The 22,455-nt window shown below is 36.2% G+C and overlaps 3 protein-coding genes across 3 annotated transcripts; 2 read left to right on the top strand and 1 right to left on the bottom strand.

Annotated features, from left to right (window-relative positions):
* Positions 1-923: 923 nt before the first annotated feature.
* LOC135652341 (SKP1-like protein 1A) lies at positions 924-4,077 on the top strand. Its single transcript, XM_065173185.1, has 2 exons — positions 924-1,326; positions 3,732-4,077. The coding sequence occupies exons 1-2, from the start codon at positions 1,027-1,029 to the stop codon at positions 3,903-3,905; spliced, it is 474 nt and encodes a 157-aa protein (XP_065029257.1). The 5' UTR covers positions 924-1,026; the 3' UTR covers positions 3,906-4,077.
* A 5,546-nt stretch (positions 4,078-9,623) lies between these two features.
* Positions 9,624-10,470, top strand: LOC135652762 (MYB31 transcription factor31-like). Its single transcript, XM_065173987.1, has 2 exons — positions 9,624-9,909; positions 9,986-10,470. The coding sequence occupies exons 1-2, from the start codon at positions 9,647-9,649 to the stop codon at positions 10,329-10,331; spliced, it is 609 nt and encodes a 202-aa protein (XP_065030059.1). The 5' UTR covers positions 9,624-9,646; the 3' UTR covers positions 10,332-10,470.
* A 5,648-nt stretch (positions 10,471-16,118) lies between these two features.
* LOC135652566 (proteasome subunit alpha type-7-like) lies at positions 16,119-19,192 on the bottom strand. The gene is made up of 3 exons (XM_065173582.1): positions 18,939-19,192; positions 18,414-18,828; positions 16,119-16,443 (listed from the first exon to the last, which is right to left on the bottom strand). The coding sequence occupies exons 1-3, from the start codon at positions 19,109-19,111 to the stop codon at positions 16,282-16,284; spliced, it is 750 nt and encodes a 249-aa protein (XP_065029654.1). The 5' UTR covers positions 19,112-19,192; the 3' UTR covers positions 16,119-16,281.
* Positions 19,193-22,455: the final 3,263 nt, after the last annotated feature.

Here is a 22,455-nt window from a genome sequence, read left to right as displayed (position 1 = left end):
GCTCATGATATGATTTTGATTAATTTGTATTAAATGAATGAATCTTTGGTGAAAACTATAGAACATAAAATTTTATATAGACCATTTCTTTTTATTTTCCCTATCATGTAATCATAATTAATGTACATTTGATTGATACAGGATGATATTATTATATTCGTTAGATTGCTCTCATCCCAATTGAATTGGAAACTTCTATCACATTTCAATCCGCTGGCGTTATTTTGTAATTTACTTCTTCTGTACGGACATTACATAACATGCATACTTAGGTATACAGAACTTGAATTATTAGAATATTTCATTGAGATTATTTTTCTTAGTGCCAACGAGATGGGAATGATATGATGAAAGAGCCATATCTATTACCGCCTATCACGGTTCGATCATAGAACGATATTTTGTCTAACCGTATTTATTTAACCACCATTTCTACCTGCTTTTTTATTGAAAGAAGTGGTGAGTTTCGTGTGGGACCCGCAACAGAGCTACATCTACCACCGCCTATCACGGTTCGGGTAGATGAAGCAGGACTGTCCATGGTATGAAGTGTTGAATTTTGTGTGGGACCCGCAACAGAGCCATATCGACTACCGTCCATCACAGTTCGAGTAGTTGAAGCAGGACTGTCCACCCGTTTAAAACACAACCCTTAAATCTACCTGTTTCTTTATTGAAAGAAGCGACGAACTTCGTGCGGGACCCGCTAGAGTATCACGACGCGTGACATGAAGCAGGACATTGATTATAAAAAGATACATCGGCTACTCGTGTGTACCTCAACCCTCGAGTTTACCCCTTTTTTGTTGTTGAAAGAACTGATGAATTTTGTGTGGGACCCGCTTCGGAGCTCTGGCGAGACCACCTTTCACGAAGCGTGTGTTGAACCAACCATTTCAGGGAAGCAAGTTTGCTGTTAGGATTTATCAAGTGGTTAATCCCATCGATGAATGAGTTAGTTCTTAACATCCCCAAAACAGAGTTTGTTTTCTGTTAGCTTTCGATCGGAGCGGTGGGCGGGGGGCGATGGCGAGGACGATCAAGCTGAGGAGCTCGGACGGGGACGTGTTCGAGGTGGAGGAGGCCGTGGCCATGGAGTCGCAGACCATCAAGCACGTGATCGAGGACGACTGCGCCGACGGCGGCATCACCCTCTACAACGTCACCTCCGATATCCTCGTCAAGGTGCTCGAGTACTGCAAGAAGCACGTCGATGCCGCCGTCGGGTCCTTCATCAAAGTCTTGGGGGGCGTCGACAAGGACCTCGAGTCCTGGGACGCTGAGTTCGTCAACGTCGACCTGGCGACCCTGGTCGACATCAGTAATGTGAGATACCTTTCTGTTTTCTCCTCGTATTTTTAGTTCGTGTTTCATTTCTGCAGAGTTAATATATCGATTGCTTTAGGTTCTTCATTATGAGGAATTGATGATCCCCTTGTTTGGTTGTAGAGAAATCTTTAGCTCTTCTATTGCAATTATGACACGTGAGTGCTGTGATTGGAAAAAAAAAAAGAAGGTATAGAGTAGGTTCGCGTTAAATTTATCTTAATTAACGTGCCCTTCTTTGTTTTTGTTTGCTTTTTCCGTTTCAATTAGATACCTTTTTTCTGTGGCTGATTCTACAACATTTATTTTTGATTGTCGGAAAACTCAATACCATGTCCTTATTTTAGGAGTAGCTCTGCCGGCTAACTAGATAGCTTTGGTACTAGATTTTGTTCTTCTTTACTAGAAATGCTGCATTATATTTTATACTTTCCTCCTGTGACAGAGTTTTGGTAGGTGGGTTAGATTCTTTTAACTAAAGATGAAATGATAGGTTGGTAGAGCTAATTCTTCTTTCCACCATTTCTTCTTTCTAGTTTGTCTATTCATCCTTGCCATAGAAGTGTTCATGTGGGAGATCAAAATTTAGAATTCTATAATGTCAAGAGAAGATATTTAGGTTATTTGTGGACTCCATTGCAGAAGGAAAATTACATGTCTATCTTTCCTGTTATTATTCCCTCTATTCATCCCTTGAGATTTTTCAGTCAAAATATAGTTTATTTAGGGATACTGCAGCCAAGTGGGGGTCAAACCACAGTTACTGGAATCAGTCTACTCCATTGGAATGGTGATCATGGTACGATTTCCCAATCCATGATATTTCTGCCTCGATCATTGTAATATGATCAGTAACGTGGAAATTGAAGTTTCAAGTCTCATAATGTCATTTAGTTTCGTAGACCAAAAGCAAGGTCTAAATGGGTCATAATATGTCCGTACTGACTTATAACAAAAGGAAATATGTCCCCACTTTTTATCAAGTCTAAATTAGAATTTCAAATCTCATAATGTCATTTAGTTTCATTATAATATGTCCATCAAGTCAGATCGTGACACTCTCCCAACTGATTTATAACAAAAGGAAACAAAATCATTTAAGTTGTTCTTCATGTACTCCTGAAGGAAACTAATCATACAGTTCTTACGAAATTGATGGTAATCAGTCTTCTTTATAGAAGTTGGATCGCAACCTTCTTATGACACAGACCTTTTCATTGTTAACAGACTTAAGTTTGATTTATGTTGCCATAGGTGCTTTACAACGATAGTCATCAGTCTTTATGTTGACACATGTTTTGAACTCTATATTTAGTTCCTGACAATTTGAGGTCAGTTGCATGGAGCTTTTCCACCATAAAGCTGTATTAATTCAAGGGCATTCTCTGCCTTTTATGTCATCACTAAAACAAAGCAAAAACCTGTTCTTTTATGTGTCCCAAGAAGGCCCCTGACTTTTCTTTAGATGTCCATCACCAATGTAATTCCAGATGTCCAGATAAAACCATTTCATGGATTGCTACCAATCATATTGTTGAAGAATTGCTACTGAACAAATTGGAAAGGATGACTTGATTTGTTTGGGATGTTGTTCTTAACTCTTCTTATGGTGGATGACACGGAGAATTTATTTAATCCACTAAATACTGGTGATCTGTGGATTCATAGGGGAAAAAAAGGTTCTCTTTCAAAACTGAATACTAGTGATCTTAGAAGGGATTGGCAATATCTTTTCAACAAGAAGATATTTTTCAACATTGCCTGTTCAAAATAATCCATACACGGCCAAAGGATTGATATTAAACTCACATTTGTGGATGAAGGGTCATATACCCTAACAGCAAGCTTAATACATATTGGTTGCAATTGCAAATTCTTCTAGTTCTTACTTACGTGCCATGTGAGGGTTAGCAGCTGCAAATGAAGCTTTTCACTCCCAAGACTCTTTGCACTGTGTTTAGGCTCATCTGCAAGTCCAAGCCATCCCGTAATTGACTACCCATGCAAGTGCCTTTTCATTGTGTGTTTTGTTCTTCCTAGTTTGAGTTTGTATGCTCTTAATCATTTCTTCACTCTTTCGTTTATGATTTGAAATTGCCTCATGAGCAATTGTGTCGAATGCTATATCTGAACAATGTAGAGGCCCCTCCAATCACCCCTTCGGAAAATGAACATGGTCAGAAATTTGCATATAACCTGTAGCATAACAACTTTGTGGTGCCTAGAAAATCTTAAATAATGTTTTTTTTTTCTTTTTTAAGCTTAGAACATTGCATGATACGCAAGTATGCTGCTTTCAGGTATATTGAAGGAAACATTTTAAACTAAAGATGCTTTGTAAAACCCAGAGAAGGCAAGGATGTACTATTCTATGAGGTGTTAATCCTTTTGCCTCGTGCATTCAGGCTGCAAACTATCTGAACATTGAAGGACTGCTGGATCTAACTACCCAAGCTATTGCCGACAATATCAAGGGGAAGAAGCCACAAGAGATCCGTGAGATCTTCAACATTGAAAATGAGTTCACGCCCGAGGACGAGGAACGGGTTCGGGAGGAGAACTCCTGGGCGTTCGAGTGATGCCATTCTTCACTCCAAGAACCGGGTTCTGGGGCTCAATTCCTCATGGTGAATCCTGTAGTCTACAATTGTAAGTAGAACACTGACAACATCTTGTTCTTGAGAAGGACGTCATTTGGTATTTTGTTAGAATCATTTCGTTGGATCTCTCAAGCAATTGGCCTGTGCTGATTGATAGCGTGTTCTCACACAATGGTCCGTCTCTGCTAAAATACTGTTCCTGGAGTTGTGTTAGAATCACTCTTCATAAGTTTGATGAGTTCATCACATTTGTCCACCTAATTTGTGAGCTTTAGGCATAAGAGTGATTCCATTATCATCTCTTGGATTGCATATGTTAGGATAGAGCTACTCTTGAGTCAAATTGAAGTCTTAACCGAGTGCAAAATAGTATTCTATTTAATTAGGTTTCTGTCAGTTTTTTCCTGCAGTGGTAGGGAGTGAGAGTTATTGGGGAAGTCTGTCAGACAACTTCAGGATCACCCAACCGTCTGGTGGCATAGATCCCTTAGATCTCAATCGTTAATCATATTCTGATTATGGGGTCTTGCATCATCCATTAAACCTTTATTTAATTTAGTTTGTTAGATATGTTTAAAACGATGAAAGATGACTAATTAAAGATTAATTAACTATGTTAATAATATTATTAGTATATTTAATTATGATGATATCAAAATTTACCTCATATTTGATTAATTAAATATCTTTAATGTCTATCAAAATGTTTGATATATTTATAGTGATGAAATAGAAATAATTAAGGATAATTAATTATGTTAATAGTGTAATTAATATATTTAATGATGATATCATTATAATTTAACTTATATTAGATCAAATTTACGTATTTAATGCTTTAAAATAAAATTAATTAAGATTTAATTATTTTTATTATTGTAATTAGTATATTTAATGATAAATTTAATGATATTAAGTCAATTCTATTTATTGCCAAATAGGTTGATTGTTATGTTTATAATGACAAAGTAGGGTTTATTTATTTGATTTAATCTTGGTAGGAACATGATATGAAGGGAATAGACATTTAAGCGCCCATCCTAAAAAAATAGATGAAAATCATGTCATTACAAAATGCAAGGAAGTTCCAACAGAAGTCCATAAATCATTTCAAGATAAGTTATAATAGGCAAGGAAAAATATAATGAAAAAGAAGACAAGACATAAGGAAGAATACTATAAGGCTACGTAGTAATCAATTTATGACAAATATGAGAGTTGCGATGATGATATCGATCTAAATCTCAGAACTGGTATTTGTCCATCACTAGAGCATCAATAAATATATAAGAAAGCAATGAGACATCGACGACTTGACTCACAATAAGTTCGTACTAGAAAGAATCCAAAGATCAGTCAATATGAGGTAGCCAACTGTTGCTCCTCAGTTAAGATGAATTTGTAGCATGAGACAAGGTGAAATATGTGATTTTATGAGAGGACTCGATAGGAGATCAACACCAAATATTATAGATATTGATTCGTAAGCCTATCCTCCACAAACAATGTAATAGATACGGATTGATATGCATATACAAAAGAAAAGAAATTAGATATTAGAAAGATAATTGTAAAATGGATCAGCTTCCATAGGATTTCAACAAATATAACCCAAGGTCTATATTATCATAATATGGTCTCTTCTATTCAAAAGTCTAGCATAGAGATCCATGACGTACATTTAAATGAAAAGATGAGAGAACTAAATGATTGGATCTAATCCTTCAAGAGGCAATAGATGAATATGGGTAACATTGATGTGAGACAGTTGAACATGGCCAATAAGAATAAGTATCATCAATTTTCTTGTATATTGGAATGAACATGTAATTTTTCATAAGCCAATTAATATTTCTGATAACATTCAGGATGCAAACTATATTGAAAACCTAATGAACACCATAATAGAATAGATCGGACCACAGTACATAATCCAGATAGTCATCGAGAATGAAGCCAATTTCAAAAGGGTCAGCTTACCATTGATAGAGAAAATGAAAAAATTATTTTAGATTTTATGTGCAATTCATTGCATGAATCTAATAGTAAAAGATATTGACGAGTTACCATCAATTAGCAAGTGTGTAGCTCGTGTATAATCAATCATAAAGTTTATATATATATATATATATATATATATATATATATATATATATATATATATATATATATATATATATATATATATATATATATATATATATATATATATATATATATATATATATATATATATATATATATATATAATCATCATTAAGTCCATTCTTTCATACAAAAGTATATAAATTATGAGATACTCATACTCGAGTCACTCGACTTATTACAAATTTTATTATCTTAAAGTTAATCTTAAGGTTATGGTCACCTCACATGAATGGTCGTCTGATTCTAGATATTCAAGATCAAGCGATGGAAAAAAGATGAAAAAGACTTTACTTTCTTTTAGATTTTGGGATACCGTAAATGAAATCATAATAGGAGTGGAACCACTTTACGTTGTCCTTAGTAAGATCGATATGGACAAGCATCTCTAAATGTGTTATCTTAGATATATGTTAATTACAGCAAGAAAAGAGGTAAACAAAATATTCAAAAATGATTCTAAGACCAAGCAATACTTACAAATCATCGATCGCGAGACTGAAGTTCATATGGACGAAGACATCTATAATGCAAGTAAATTCATATTCAATGCAATTTAATTTATATTTATTTAATATAAAAAAAATATTAATGAAATTATTTGTCTTGTAATGTCTTATTTAAATATGATCGTTCAATTTTGGTATAGTCTTCGAATGCGATCAAATTTATTATCGACATTAAAAATATTATATATCGACTTTTGTCAAACACTATCAATGCAATTGATGTTTTTATGAAGGGACGATTATTTCAGAAATAATTGGTGTATTCTTCGATGTTGTAATTATATCATGTCATTACAATATGGATCTTGATGAGAAAAAATTCACACATGTTGATTATAAATTATATTTGACATTAATTATTTATTTTGTCAATAAGGTCCTATTTATATCTTTTTGCAGTCAAGTGATGGTTACAATTTGGAGGGGACATACCAAATTTAAGGAAGGTTATCATCCATGTATTTTTGTAGACGACAACATCTAATGGTTACAAACTTAATTGGTCAACATTCGCATTAATTCATACGAAGGTTCACATCAGACTATTGTATAAACGGTTGAAGAATCTATATATGTCTATTATAACATGCGACTAAGGTTGCGGTGTGTCGAGCTAGACAAAGAGCCAAGGAAATATAGATTCATCCCATCGACCTTCAATTCTACAATGAAGATTCAAAGACGATGTTAGAGTAAGTTGAAGAAATAGAAAACTAAGAGGATCATAACCTTAACCTCGAATACATGTGGTTCACAATGATCAGACTACAACCTTAGTCGCATGATTGGGTTTGGCAAATGATGTATTAGTATACTATATCATGAGATCAATTTCATGATTAGATCTATCAAACATATCAAATTGATATATAAATAAATAGGATAAAAGATCCCGATCGATCACCCATGGAGTCTTATCGTTGTTTTTGGTGGTAGAACCAAATATATCCATCGATTGATTACTTTATTTATTTAAATATCAAAGTTTAAGTTGTTTAAAAATAATCTAATAATTTAAAATATTTTTTAAGATAATTCAATATTAATAAAAGGATGATATGGAGCGTACAACAAAATTACTCAAAGCCTTAAAAAGATATGTGCTACTAATCTTTCCTAATTTAAATTTTTTTACTAAATTTATATTTATTTCTAACTTAAAAATCTTAATCTATTTTTTATTTTTAGATATTTTTGAGCTATTTTTGATAATTTTACTATACTATCAATACACCCCGACGTATTAACATATGGTACATCAGTACGTCTAGATACGTATCATACCGATGACTGATCGATACATTGGTACATATTGATAAGGCAAACCTTGATTTATCCACAACCTTAGTACGTTGATAAAGCCAAATGTTAATATTTTTAAATGTCTCTAACCTAAAATAATATTTCAGAAATTAAAAAAAAAACAATGGGAACCTGCTTAATACTGGTCAACTTGAGCTTACCAACCAGACCCTAACGACTGTGATATATATGGAGTTTAACATTTGATATTAAATTATGGAGAGGCAAAAAGATATTTCCAAACTTTGAAAGGACATATCGTTAAGGCATAAAAAGAAAGAAAAAAATCGTTCTCCATATATTGGATTGTGAATTGGAAAGTGTGTTGCTTAGTCATATGGCGTGGAAAATACTAGACCAGGAAGAGACAGGATCCAATGTAGGGCATGGAAATCCAGCAGTCGGTCAACTCTTACCATGTTTGAGCTCTTGTGCTACGTCATTAGTGGCCCTATCTTTAAAGAGAAACTACACTATAAGTCCTTTGAGGAAAAAGAGAATCTGGAATTCTTCTTGGAATACATAATTCGAAAGGAGTGCAAAGAGAAAATGGCATGTGATGTGGGGAAAGCCATGGCAGTAGATAAAGAGCCAAAAGGCCCCACTTGCTAGATGTTTGGCCACATTACTCTCTCTCTCTCTCTCTCTCTGGTGCCAACATGTGTCCGATCTACTTGGCCTAAAATTTAGATACTGATGCTTATAATGGATTTTGGTAAGAATAGCTACTTAAATATTTTATCATAATTTTTGTACCAAAAATATTCATCTAATGATAGTGTATCAAACTCAATTACCATGGATTGAGTATTAAAAGTTGAAGGCTTTAAACCTCATCCAATATTTTTTGTATATTTAAAATATCAATCTGATAGTAATAAATCAAACTCACTTATCAAAGTAAGATCGAGTGTTCGAAACTAACTTCATGCAGCAAATTTTTTAATGTACTAGTTAGCTTCATTAATAAAGACATGGTCAGATCATCCTAAGATCCTAAAAATCCACCTTCAACACTTATCTTTTACCAAAAAAGATAATAGTCCAAACTTAATTTTTTTAATCAATAATATATATATATATAGTTTATGAGATAGTATGAAGTGTTATTTTCATAAAATCATAATGAAGAATTGTGAACACATTGATAGTGGTTTTCTTCTTTTTTTTTTCAAATTGAATTACACTCAAAGGGGTCTTTGTTAAATGTTAAAGCTCATGGGGCTTTAACTACCAGACTTTCCTGTTTCTTATACTGTTGATGTTCACAGATCCATCTATCAAACATGTAGACGCACTAAATCCGATGCGAAATCCGTAACGTTGACATCTTGCTAAAGTCAGAGCACACTCACATATAGGAAACGCGTGGTGCACACTAGCTAGTAGAACAAAGAAATAGAAGTAGATTTAGTCAACCAATGTATTTGTGTATATGTAACCTAATCAGCATGCAACGTTTTGACTCTGATCCGAGTCAAGCACGTTGACATAACGCATCAACATGTGCAAGTGAGGGGAGGGGAAAAAGATCTGACCCGCAACGGTGCCAGCCATTGTTTGTTGCTTACCGAACTCCCAACTCCACGATTATACGCATCCTTCATGTGCCCGTTCCCTTTTCCACTCTCGCTACAAGTGGATGGTATCATGACGTCAGAAATCTCCCTCTTTCTCTCTCACCAACTCGTTGGTTATATAGGGAGAACACCAAGAGAGAGAATAGAGAGGGCGAGAGAGAGAGAGAGAGAGAGACAGAGGAACATGGGGAGGTCTCCATGCTGTGAGAAAGCTCACACCAACAAGGGCGCCTGGACCAAGGAAGAGGACGAGCGCCTCGTCGCCCACATCCGAGCCCACGGCGAGGGCGGATGGCGTACCCTCCCGAGGGCCGCCGGCCTCCTGCGGTGCGGCAAGAGCTGCCGTCTCCGCTGGATCAACTATCTCCGCCCCGACCTCAAGCGCGGCAACTTCACCCAGGAAGAGGATGAGACCATCATCAACCTCCACCGTCTACTGGGCAACAGGTAAGCTTTAGCACCTCTGTGTATGCCTCACGTGGAAGGCTCCTAACCTACGTATAGATCCTAACTCTTAACACAGATGGTCACTGATAGCCGCGAGACTGCCGGGGAGAACAGATAACGAGATAAAGAACTACTGGAACACACACATCAGGAGGAAGTTATTGAGCAGAGGTGTGGACCCTATAACTCACCGGCCGTTCGACGAGCGTGCGCCATCAACCATCGCAATCTCATCGGAGAGGAAAGAAGAGAAGCAACAACAACAGCAGCAGCAGAGTAGCAGTGACGAGTCATCGGCACAGCGGCAAAAAGCCCCCAAGTGTCCCGACCTTAATTTGGAGCTCTGCATCAGCCCTCCTCTTCTTCGTCGAGAGCCTTCCTTTCAGCTGCAGCTTGGGATCACAGATTCGGCAACGGAGTGAGAAGTCTGCAAAAGCCTAGGATGAAATGAAAAAGGCTATATTAGTTATCCAATAGTCAAGTCTTACTCCACTTCATTTTTCTTCTTCCATTTTGTAAAATTACAAGCAGATAAAGTAGTAATCTAAAGAATGTTTGCCATTTCTTATTTCCAAGTATTTATTGAGTGCATAAAAGAAAAGAAACAGGATCATAAATGGTTGTTTACTTGACCTATTAAGGGTCTGGTTTCTGCAATGTTAATTGAAGCTGTGTGTGAAGCACTCGAGGCTTTGCCCAGTCAAATGTAGTGCATGTGGGTGTGGATGAGAGGCAACAAGCCGTGATGTGCGGAAGGTAGGTAACCAAACTTGATAAAGAGTGGAGAGATGCAACTAAGAAACTTCAACCTTATCCATGGCAACCCCCTTTGTGAGCATAGCAGTAGCCAAGCTTTCCCCACACCACAGACATCAAAAAGCAATCACCTAACACCCATCCTCCCTTATCTGAATTGAGGTTATCAGGCAAGGATCCTGCTGTCCATGTCTTTATCCTCTTGTTGTCTCATGATGGGCTCCATGAAGAGGACGCATGTAGTGATCAGCTATGGGGTTCTAAATCTACATACAAAAAGTTACTGAACATTTAGTTACACACTAAAACAGAATTGCAAACACCAGTTGGCAGTTAGTCATGTAGCTACTAAGCCGGAAAATACAAAATAGTTGTGCCTCGATGTAAAAAACATATTGTGATGACATATCATACATCGATAATGTTTTATCATGTTCTGGGAGCAACAGTCAGAAATACCACAAACATCTTTCTGGCTCAATTGACAAGTTAATATATACACTTGAATGATGCAACAAACATGAGAAAAAAAGTTTCTTCCATAGATTGACATGTAATTCAAGGCAGAGAATTATCTTTAGTTTCAGAAATCATCTCAAATATATGCAAAATAATTTGGGCACACCAGTGACTTCAAAATGCTCTCAACTCCAAATCTATTGTTCTATTCTAAAATACACAATTCACATACCAACTGAATAACTTCAAGAAACATTTTTCATTCTCTGATGCTGGATTTTTTGCTAGTAACATTCCTTGCACACCAAGTTTTTGCTTTAGCATTTTGAGGTGTTTGATTGCCCCTGATTCTTATTATGATAGCAACTTATTTTTGCCTTCACTATGCATCTAGTTTAACATTTAATAATGAGTCCCATGAGTCCTTTCTCAACAACTTTGGCCCTCAAATCCCTGCAAGCAACTCATCCTAAATGTTAAGCTAAATTGGAAGGTCATATCTTCAACTGGATGATACACTGCAGTTTTTTAATGAGTTGCACATGGAAGATCTTTGGATAGGCCATAAGACAGAACACCACCTAAAAGTTTCCAACAAAAAAGGTTAATGAAGAAATGTGCTTTTCCATCACCTGAGTTCCACTTTTTCAACAGGTTAGGTAGGCTGAAATCTGAGGAAGCTTCCCATGTTCTATTTTCTAAACAGAACAATATCCTTTGGGTCTGTTATTACCTAATACTCAAACCAGTGCAGTGGCAACAAACAATCAATAGCTTCTCTTTTAAAATGTTCATGTTGACTTGCAGTATTTACTTAAAGATGCAAACACTAGAAATATAAATGGTTGTCATGTGCATACTCATAATGTTCTACTATTGATGACAGACATAAAGGAGAAGACCAGGAAAGAAGGATTTAGATGTTTGAGTTACTTCTTGCTATGGTATCACCACCTAGACAATAGACATAAGATCAAGCAGTGTGATCTCAGTGATCCTAACAATCAAAACAACACATTTGGAAGTGGTCTGATTGTACCGTCATCTTGGCGATTAAATATCTTTTCTTACATGACTTGCAAATGCTTTTGAATCATGAAATTTAGGCAAACGGTGCCCCATCACAATAAACATAAATTATTTTTTAGTTGTTTCTATATCATTGTGGGCCAGTCTTAGATATGGGTTATGATATGTCCTTTCCTGATTTTGTTGGTAGTTGGCAACCATCCTATCAAGTTCCTCAAGTCAGTGCATGTGCATTGCATGGTTCCCCCATCGCACCCCCACTCAAAACCAAACAGATAATTCCAGCAGGAAAGCTTCTTGCCAACTCAATGTATAAATTTACGTTGTATAGCACCTAATAGGACGGGAATTTATGTGAAGGGCTGAGGAGTTTGTTCTAAATATATTATGGCATTTAGTGCTTGCAGAAGTTGTGGGACTTCCAAGAGTTAGCCATCCAATTGTTATCCCATTCATGTTAAAAGTTTAAAACTTCGAATTGCAAACTGTGAGATCAAGACAGAGATAATCTTTTCCTCTCTCTATCTGCCTACATCTCTCTATCTTTTGAGATGTGAAATCCTCAAGTCAAAAGCTTAAAGTAACAATTATGTGTAATTTACTTCTAAATTTTAGAGGAATGGTAAATACATGTCCTATGAAATAACTTCCCTCCAAGAAAAAGTTCTTCAACTTTTAACACGAAGATGCATATACCATAAAAGGTTAAATATGTTCAACAAATTGATACAATCATCCATCTCTACAGAAATGATCAAATAGGATCAGCAATTTGATCAGTTCTAGAGATGTATGAAAGCTGGATTGTGTACATCATATTATCACAATGAATTGGCAAGCTACTGTAATCAACTGCCAGCACAACAGAAGATGAGATCGTATTTTTCTTTATATTAAGGTGGTATCATACTTGACTGAATAGTCAATCTACCCTGCTTATGACACACAATAGTATTTGAAACTTAAATTGTATTTCTAAACAAAAGTATAGTTAATCCTTAAGCACTTGAAAGGCAAATGTCCACATCCACAAAATAATGTATTACCATGTTACACAGCAACCGGGAGTATATACCTCAATAAATCTTCCAGTGATAACTAATGCTAAGTTTGTCAGTAAGCAAAGATTTCACAGATTCTTTTCAAAGTAAATTCTGCACTAAAATTTTAGAGGTAATACTCCTCAAGGATAAGTCCAATAAACAATGAGCATTTTGTTGCCATAAACCTGGCATGTTTGGCTATAAAAAGGTAGGCTTTGCCACCATTATTCTGTGATTTGGGTGATGCAGCTTTTCCAACCCATGTTCTAAAAAACATGGTTTCAGATTTTGTATGAAGACTTGTGGATGCCCTTCTCCAGTAGTGAATGATATCAGGAGGATGACTGAGCTTTAATCTGATGAGTTGTCCCTTAATCCATGGTTCTCCTCTGATCCATATTTCTATTGTTAGGATGTCTTGCATTTACACATCAGACCACTAAAGATGAGATCTCTCAGTCAGCCTCGACTACTCAAGGATCGAGGAATTCATTATTTTACGCTATGTTCATATATCACCTATATGGATAAGCATTATCTTCCATATCATCCTATCTTGTGTTGGGTTTTTAAAAGAGAACCATCCTGTCCAATAAGGGTATATTTTATCAGTGTAGCAACAACATTCTTGTACCTATCTCCACCTTAACCAAACTCGTCATTGCTGTTTGCCCATGTAACTAAATTATTGACCCAACCACATATATCTCATCTTTGCTTTGTGAGTAATTGTCTCTCTTTGTCCCTTCTCTTACTCCATTCTTATGTGATGCTTCCTAGTTGAGTCATTTACTACAACATTTTACCAAGTAGAGAAAAAAGTCGGACAACACACCTTGAAGTACAATGCAGAAAATTGTTTGTTTGTGTCTCCGACACTCAACCATGAGCCCTTCTTTATAAAAGTCAGAATCTGCTATCGGTATAAAAATCATAAGGGAAGGTGAGACTGGCTTTTTAGTCAACAAGCTATGCAATATATAGAGATTTGATTAGTCTGAGCTCAACAGACCTAGACCTCATTTTTCACATGAGACAGATGAATAAACATGGATGAATAAAGGCTAAATACACATCTCAAAGAGTCTTGGGACTCCAGAAGCTCTTATCTACATGATTTGAGGTTATTTGAATCATCTGCTGTCAACATGGTATGGATGCTGAACAGTAGCAAATAATTAATTGATAAACAGTTGCAAATGCCTTTGTTCCTATGCCACGTATAATAAAAACAGTTCACGCTGCTTATTTTCTACATCAGCAAGTTGTCAACGAGACAATTATCAGCTCTAGTGAGAGTATTTTTTAGGGAAGATGTCATGAGCCTAATATCAATGGGTTGCAGCGCTAATGGAACACAAACCATACTAACATCATTCTCAGCTACTGTCATGGTAGCCAAAATGACAAATGTAATATATAGCTAACTGTTTATATCGGCAATTTTAACAACTACATCAAGTATCTAAATATTTATAGAACCATCTAGATTGTTACATAAAGTTCATATGACAGTTATGAAAAATGTGGAACACCGAAAAATCTAGTACATTATTTATGATGTCAGCGTATAAAAAAATTAGGGCTGCATTCAATTCATAATTAGAATTGGATTCCAATTACAATCAAAATCCACTGAATCAGAGTCACAACGATCAAATCCCTATAAAATGTTTGGTCTACTAATTCTTCTAAAATAAGCATAAGAATGATAAATCCTCTTACATGTTTGGTACATGAACTCCAAGATTAGAGTCAAGATGAAATTTTGATCAAAAACTAACATACAAATATTAACATAAGATATTTATGCTTAAGCGAGATATTTTTATTCCTGCGATAACTTATAATTAATAATTTTATATTTTTATTCCTTTTTGTTATTTCATATTCGGAATTTGACATACACTAATATTTATATTATTTAATGCCAAAATTATGTAATGTTATTTAATTTTATCAGTATTTTGTTTTTTGTTAAGTATTTACCAATATTATTTTATATTGAAAGTTTTATTATTACATTTTATAATAAATATGTATTCAAATTTGAATTATTTAATTCATATGCTTTTATAGTTCAATAATTTTATATATAATATTATTTTAATAATATCTAACAATTATTGTATATAATAATTTTATATATAATATTAATTAATTATTGTATCCTAATAAACAAGAAAAATGATAGCATTAATTCTCTAATAATACATTAGTTTTATTTTGTGACATTAAGATATTTATCCTGAGAGTTGTAACGTATTAGTTTGGAACATTTATATTTCCTTACCCTTACCCTAGACCAACGTGTGAAACCATAGACCAACTAAATCCATTCTTCAAGCCACAACAACTGACTGAAAAGCATTCATAGAGACATACATAGGATCTTTCCAGCTAATATCAACTAAGGATCCAAAAACCAGTTGGACCAGAAGATTCTAACTGGTATTTGCTGGTCCAACCAAGTACAGGTATTGAAACATATACTTCAATGCATCATACCCATCCAGTAGGTTAACAAAACTAGTACCAGACCAGTATTTAGATCCTTGATTTCAATAACTAAACATGACTAAAAAAGTTTCCCCTCGATACAAAACCGCTGAACCAACCATGAGCAATAAAGTTACTAATTTATCTTCCAGCACGCATTAACAACTACCTGATTTTCTAACCCAAGAAACAACAATAAACAACTTAAATAAAGGGAAAAACACCAGTTTTAGTACTGCAAAAACATGTGAAAATGCCATCATTATAAGTTGGAACTTAACAAAGGTTTGGCCATCAGCACAATTGCCATTTCATATTACCATGACCTTAAAATCATGCCGATTTTGTTTCCACAGTATTAATTAAGTAAATATGCAACATCGGCGTCACTAAAATATTGACCAAAAACAAAAGAAGCATTAGTAAAAGATAAAAAGTGAGTTTTGGATAGAAGGAAAACTTGTTCAAAAATGAATGAAGTTCTACTGGTTCACATAAACCAAAATGCCCACAAATAAGAAGTCTTAGAATTAAAAAAACAACTTTAAATAAGAAAAGTTACTGGAGCTGATCAGAATATCCAAATTTAGGTATCTTTTGAAGGGGCCTTCTTTGCAGCCTCAGCTGCAGCTTTCTCTGCCTCTATCTCAGCAACAATTGCATCAATTTCAGCTTCATCAAGTTGACGAAGACCATGCTCTTTGGTCAATACAGCAATTTCTATGTTCTTTCCACCGCTCTCAACAACCTAAATAAAGAATTATAATTATTCTCATCAAATCCAAATGACAAAATGCATCTCCTACACTGTTTTATTTTGGATTTGCAGTATGATGTCCCATTTTGACAAAAAGAGGATAAGATAACAGCTTCATTGAAGAAGATGCAAATTGTCCAAGTTGGTAAACAAACATTAGATATGGGATGCACTTAATGTTCACATACATTAAAAGTATGAATACTGATGAAATAAAAGAAAGTACTAACAAATACAATGGAAAAAATAGATGCAAGAGGATTCTGGATGAAAATTTAGCCCAGCAGATAGATGCGAAGAAAATTTTAGGATACTGCACCGAAAAAAAAAATAAAGGAGGAATGAAAACAAAACGAGTAAACTACATTAAAGCTCAAATATATAATTATTAAAAAATAAAATAAAGGTAGTATTTTCAGGGAAAAAATCAAGGATTGGATTTTGAACAGTATAATTTTGGCAAATTAATCTACGGCAAGGCCAATTTTTAGCATGTTAGCCAAGCATCAAATTGAAACCCCCTAGGCTGCCAATACAGAAGCTTGGCAGAAATATTAAGCCGTTGATCTGATATCACTGTACAAGTGAACCAAAAACATACAATACAATCCCTCATACAATATGTTATGCTACAGTGAAGTAACTAAGGACTCACCTGATCAACTAACTAGTTTGTTTTCCTGTGTATACAGAGGAAACGTAAGTTGCTAGTAGATATTGTATGAGAGATTCACCTGACAAAATGCTGGATCATAATTGCAATAGTGTATTATAGAGTGATGATAAATTGTTGGACAGTAAGGAAGATCTTGAATGGAACTTGATAGCAAGATGATGACAAGAAGCAACCATAAATAATGGGCCAATGGTTAGTTGTTAAATGCATAAATAGATATCCTTCAAGTGGATAAAAGTGTGAAAAATTGTTGCTAGCATATGGCATAAATGGAAGGTGTGTATTCATTTGAAAGAAAATATCAAGTATTAAGAGTAAGCTTCTGAAAGTGGTGGTTGTATTCAACTGTTTAATAGCAACCATGGACGAATCAAATAATGAATACTGATGTCCGAGGAGGATTTGCAAGAATATAACATTTTGGGATGACAAAAAAAATTAAACGATGACAACAAATTTAAATGAAACTAAACTGAAGTCATGATGACTAAGGTACAGTTGATCAACACTATATGGACTAATCCCAGTTTTCAAATGCATTTAGGAGAAATGAAGATAGACGTTCTCTTTTAGAGTATGTGTACCATTATATGTTGCATCTACATTCAGAACTGGGAATGTCTCATGCAGCAACGATTAAGGCATATGAAAATGTGCAACTATTCTGAACTTCAAGGGGATAAAGAACCGATTTGCCAGAAAAATAAAAGGCCAAATGAGATGATACTCATTGGATACTCAAACTGGAGCCAAATACTGTGGCACTTGCATGTGATTAAATAACAGATGAATGAATTTCTAATTATTGTTAACACCTTCACGTATCATTTCTGGTATCAACTATACCAGGGTACAGAAGCCAATCTGACCTATTACGTTGAGGTTTAAATCCAATTGTACATCAGCCATGGGAACCTTATACACTAGTTCATCAGTGGGTTGAATGACCGAAGCAACTAGATATATGCAATCTAAGTACAATCCTGTTTGTGTTATGTATTTAGAATATACCACAAATAAATGCTTACTTCTTAGTGATCTGAGGAGATGAGGCCAACTATAGTCCAACAAAATAACAGGTAGATTGGGGAACCATCTACCTTGATAACACAAGGCACAATAGTAGTTACCACCTTAAGATTTCAGGTTAAAACCATGCAGTTTAACTTCAAAAGAAGGTTCTGGCAAAATTAAGGACGATGGTTTGAACTCATCAAGAAAACGAACAGTTCAAGTAACAACAAAATCGCCACCCATAAACAAAGGAATGAAGAAAGAAACTCACTTCAAGCAGCGTTCTGATGGCCAGCTTGACTGTCTCCTGCCCGGAGGTCTCCTTGTAGTTCTTCTCCAGGAACTCCCGCATGGAGTTGGAGTTTCTCCCAGTAGCGTTGGCCTTCCAGGCCGAGAAGGTCCCCGAGGGGTCGGTCTGGTAGAGCGCTGGGACGCCGGTGTAGGGATCGAAGCCAACGATGAGGGTGGAGAGACCGAAGGGCCGGACGCCGCCGCTCTGGGTGTACTTCTGCTGCAAGCCGGCGATGTAGCGGGTGATGTACTCGACCGTGACGGGGTCCTCGACGGTGAGCCGGTGACTCTGGCACTCGATGCGGGCGCGGTTGATAAGCACGCGGGCATCGGCCTTGAGGCCCGCGCACGCCAGCGCGATGTGCGTGTCCAGGCTCACGATCTTGCGCACTGATCTGCAAGGATAGAAACAAAGAACGGTAACGCGATCACGAAGAAACCCTAACAAATCGGGGCACAAAAACCTAATGAGGATCACGAGAAGGAGGAGGTGGAGGAGCAATACCGGGAGTCTTGGAGCTTGGGGGTGGATTTCTTCTCGACGCCGAGGACGACCGTGTCGGTGCCGCGGACGCCGACGGCGGCGTTGCCCTTGCGGACGGCCTCGAGGGCGTACTCGACCTGGAAGAGGTGGCCATCGGGGGAGAAGACGGTGATGGCGCGGTCGTAGCGGGCCATTGGATGCGCTTTCGATGCCGGCTCTGTTGCTGCTACTGCAAAGGGCTTTATTCTCTCGTCGACACTAAAAAGGTTAGACTAGTGCGTAACGGAGGCAAAAGCGGAGGGAGATGGATTGCTTGCGGAGGAAGCAGGCAGCCGGAACGGCTCGACCCAGCTCGAACCGCAGGATTGAACACGGACCGGGTTCGCATGAGGTTCGGGTTCGATGAAATTAGCGGAGAGTGGAGGATCGAACCGATTAAATTAGGTTCATGTCCCATCATTCTTGAAATATTCCTTAATTTTGAATTAATCTTCATATGATCTGGATGTTAATTGGGTCCTGTCATCAAGTCATGTATTAATGAATTTTCAATCTCTCATATTTGTTTATTTACTATCTCTATTGAGATATCGAGTGTATTGTTTTGCACGAGTGATATGTCTTGAATTTGAATTTATGAATGTTATATAATGTAATAAAAATTTCATTTATTTTTTTTATGAAAAATCTCATTGGTTGTCAATTAGAAGGTTAGTTACTTTTGCAAAGGTAATTGAATGGCCAACTTCCTTGATGTCCGGAGGATGCTGATGTCACAATTCTTAGGAAAAATAGTTGATAGATTTAGAGTTGTTGACTTTGAGATTCGAGATTTGATAACGTAGTATTAAGGTCCAATGGTTTTAGTAGGCGTTTAGCTTATGATAGCCACGCTAATATCATCGATGAACCCTAAGAAATTTTTATCTCTGTAGTATTATTAAAAGCAATGATTTTGTTATCGTTAGAAAATTTCAAGGATAGAGGGGATATATGAGACACAATAACGCAAAGACAGGTATCTTTAATCAAATTAAAATAGGGATATAAGAATAATTAATCTAATTCTAATTTTAGTTTACAATCCTATTTGTTGTGATCCCTAATTATTTTTGCTTTTGGAAAACGACGTACGTGGTCTAAACCTGAGATCGCAAAAGTATCTGAAGTGACTCTAAGGTAGCTCCGAGAGGGAAGTGTCAAGCTCCCAATATGCCATTTGCAAAAGATCGATGTCGGAAGAAATTTCTTAACCTCGTCTCTTTGATAACTCAAATTAATGACTGAGGCCTTTTAATATATGTGAATTTTTTTTAAAAAAAGGGCCCTTGACACAGCGTCGGGGATATGTTTTTATTATTGGCCTTAGAGGAGACAATATTTTGTCGCTCCAACGTCTTTCTCTTGACATTTTTTCCATATGGGTGGCAGGGTGAGATAGTCCTAAACGGCCTACCTTGGACTTTTGTTTACATGGGTAGGCGAGTAGAGGGTGACCAATATATTTTTCTTCTATGATAGTTTTCATGTGATGCTTATGTGTCGGATAATGATTGACCATTAATATATTCCCTATCATTTATCCCCATCTCCCCCTCCTGCCTAAGTATGCTTCTAGGCTCTTATTAGAAGGGCTTAAAGTACAACATTTAATTCATCCAATGAGTCCATTGTCAACATATCCCTTTGTGGAGACTAAAGGACACTCTTTAGTCGGGTGAGGGTCAGGTTTTATCTTAACGGATTTCTCTTAGCATGGGTTAGGTTTTCCTAACTCCCATGTCTCGAGTACATTTCATCCTACTATTATGTCATAACAAATTTCTCTTGACACGGGTTGGATTTTTCTGACTTATATACCTCAAGCATATTTCGCTCTACGCCTCCGTCGTGGTGGATTTCTCTTAGTACAAGTTAGGTTTTCTTGACTCACACATCTCAAGCACATTTTGCCCTACGCCTCCATCGTAGCGGATTAGGTTTTACTATAGCGTTTCTTGGTGTCAATCAAGTTTTCTTGACTCGCATGTCTCGGGCACATTTCATCTTACGCTTCTATCATGACAGATTTCTCTTTGTGCATGTTGGGTTTTCCTGACTCATATCTCGAACAGAATTAGCCCTGTGTCTCCGCTATGATGGATTTTTCTTAGCATCGGTCAGGTTTTCTTAACTCACACGCCTCAAGTATATTTCACCCTACGACTATTATGATTGTAATAGTACTAAGAGGGGAGGCGAATTAGTGATATAATAATTTTTTATCTAATTTTAAATTTCGATCAACAAATCTACATCGGAAATGCGATTAACAAAAAAATACAAGGGTTTTGAGTAAAATAAATAAGTAAGCAACAACAAATCATAAGTAAGAGAAGGAATGAATGTCGATTTATAGTAGTTCAGTCTTCCCGACCTATGTCAACTCCCGATTCATCTTCCCTTGAGATCACCGATTTTTACTACTGATCTTCTTTCCAATGGACGAAGATCAACTACCCTTATTATATCTTTTCTTCTTTAAATAGGCTTAGGAGAGAGACTCCACACTCACTCTTTTATAAGATCTCTCACCTCCTATACCTTAGAATCGCATCTAAACTCACGAAGGAAGATACTCAAACAATACTCAAAGAGAGAGCTATAACCCTTTACAAACTTAGAAATTGATGCTTTCTCATCCAAGCCTCAATGAGGTATTTATAGGCCTAAAAAGGCTTCAAAATGGAGCTAAAAAAAATAAATCCCCAAAAAATTGGGGGTACGGGTGGTATTACCACTAACACTTGACAGTACTACTGTCGTAACTTTTGACATGCAATTTTAAACTTTTGGATGGTACCATCGCCTATATAGGCGATACCACCATCGGTAGCATTGACAAGCACTTTTTGTGCTTGTCAGCTGACTTAGGTAATATCACTGTTTGGGTCTAGTGGTACCATCATCTAGGCTTGCTTAAGGCTATTGTTTTGGCCTTTTAATGGGCACGATTTGGCCCAAGTCCAAGCCCATTAGGTCTCTTGATAATTTAGTATGGTTTTGGCCTAATACCAACTCAATTTGATCTAGAAAGACCTCGAACAAGACTTTAACAATCCAACCATATATCTGACACACATATAAAGCTTTCAACATATTTTATGTCATTCCGGCATATCGTCCGATCTTTCGATATTTGTCTGAATCTCTGATACATCGTCTTTTCCTTAGCTTGATATATCGATAGGATAACTTTCTCATGAGATCTGGTCTTTTAGCGCAATACTCAATCCTTTTAACATGATGCCCGAACTTATAACATGAAGTTCATTCTTTGATACGTCGACCAATCCTCTGACTCGATGTCAAATTTCTAGCATGATACTTTTCTTGACACAACTTTTGATTCTCCTACTTCGATAATCTGCCATTAATGGTTCGAGTCCTTGTCGATATATTTCCTACGTCACTTATCTCAAAAGTATATTAGTCGATAAATTCATTAATTGAGTTTATAATTAATATTCAAGATTCAATAATCTCTTATTTATTTATG

Source organism: Musa acuminata, chromosome BXJ3-11 (genome assembly GCF_036884655.1).
Source record: "Musa acuminata AAA Group cultivar baxijiao chromosome BXJ3-11, Cavendish_Baxijiao_AAA, whole genome shotgun sequence".
NCBI lineage: Eukaryota > Viridiplantae > Streptophyta > Magnoliopsida > Zingiberales > Musaceae > Musa > Musa acuminata.
Note: the sequence above shows the minus strand (reverse complement) of the source record. Positions and strands in the feature narration are given on the sequence as shown.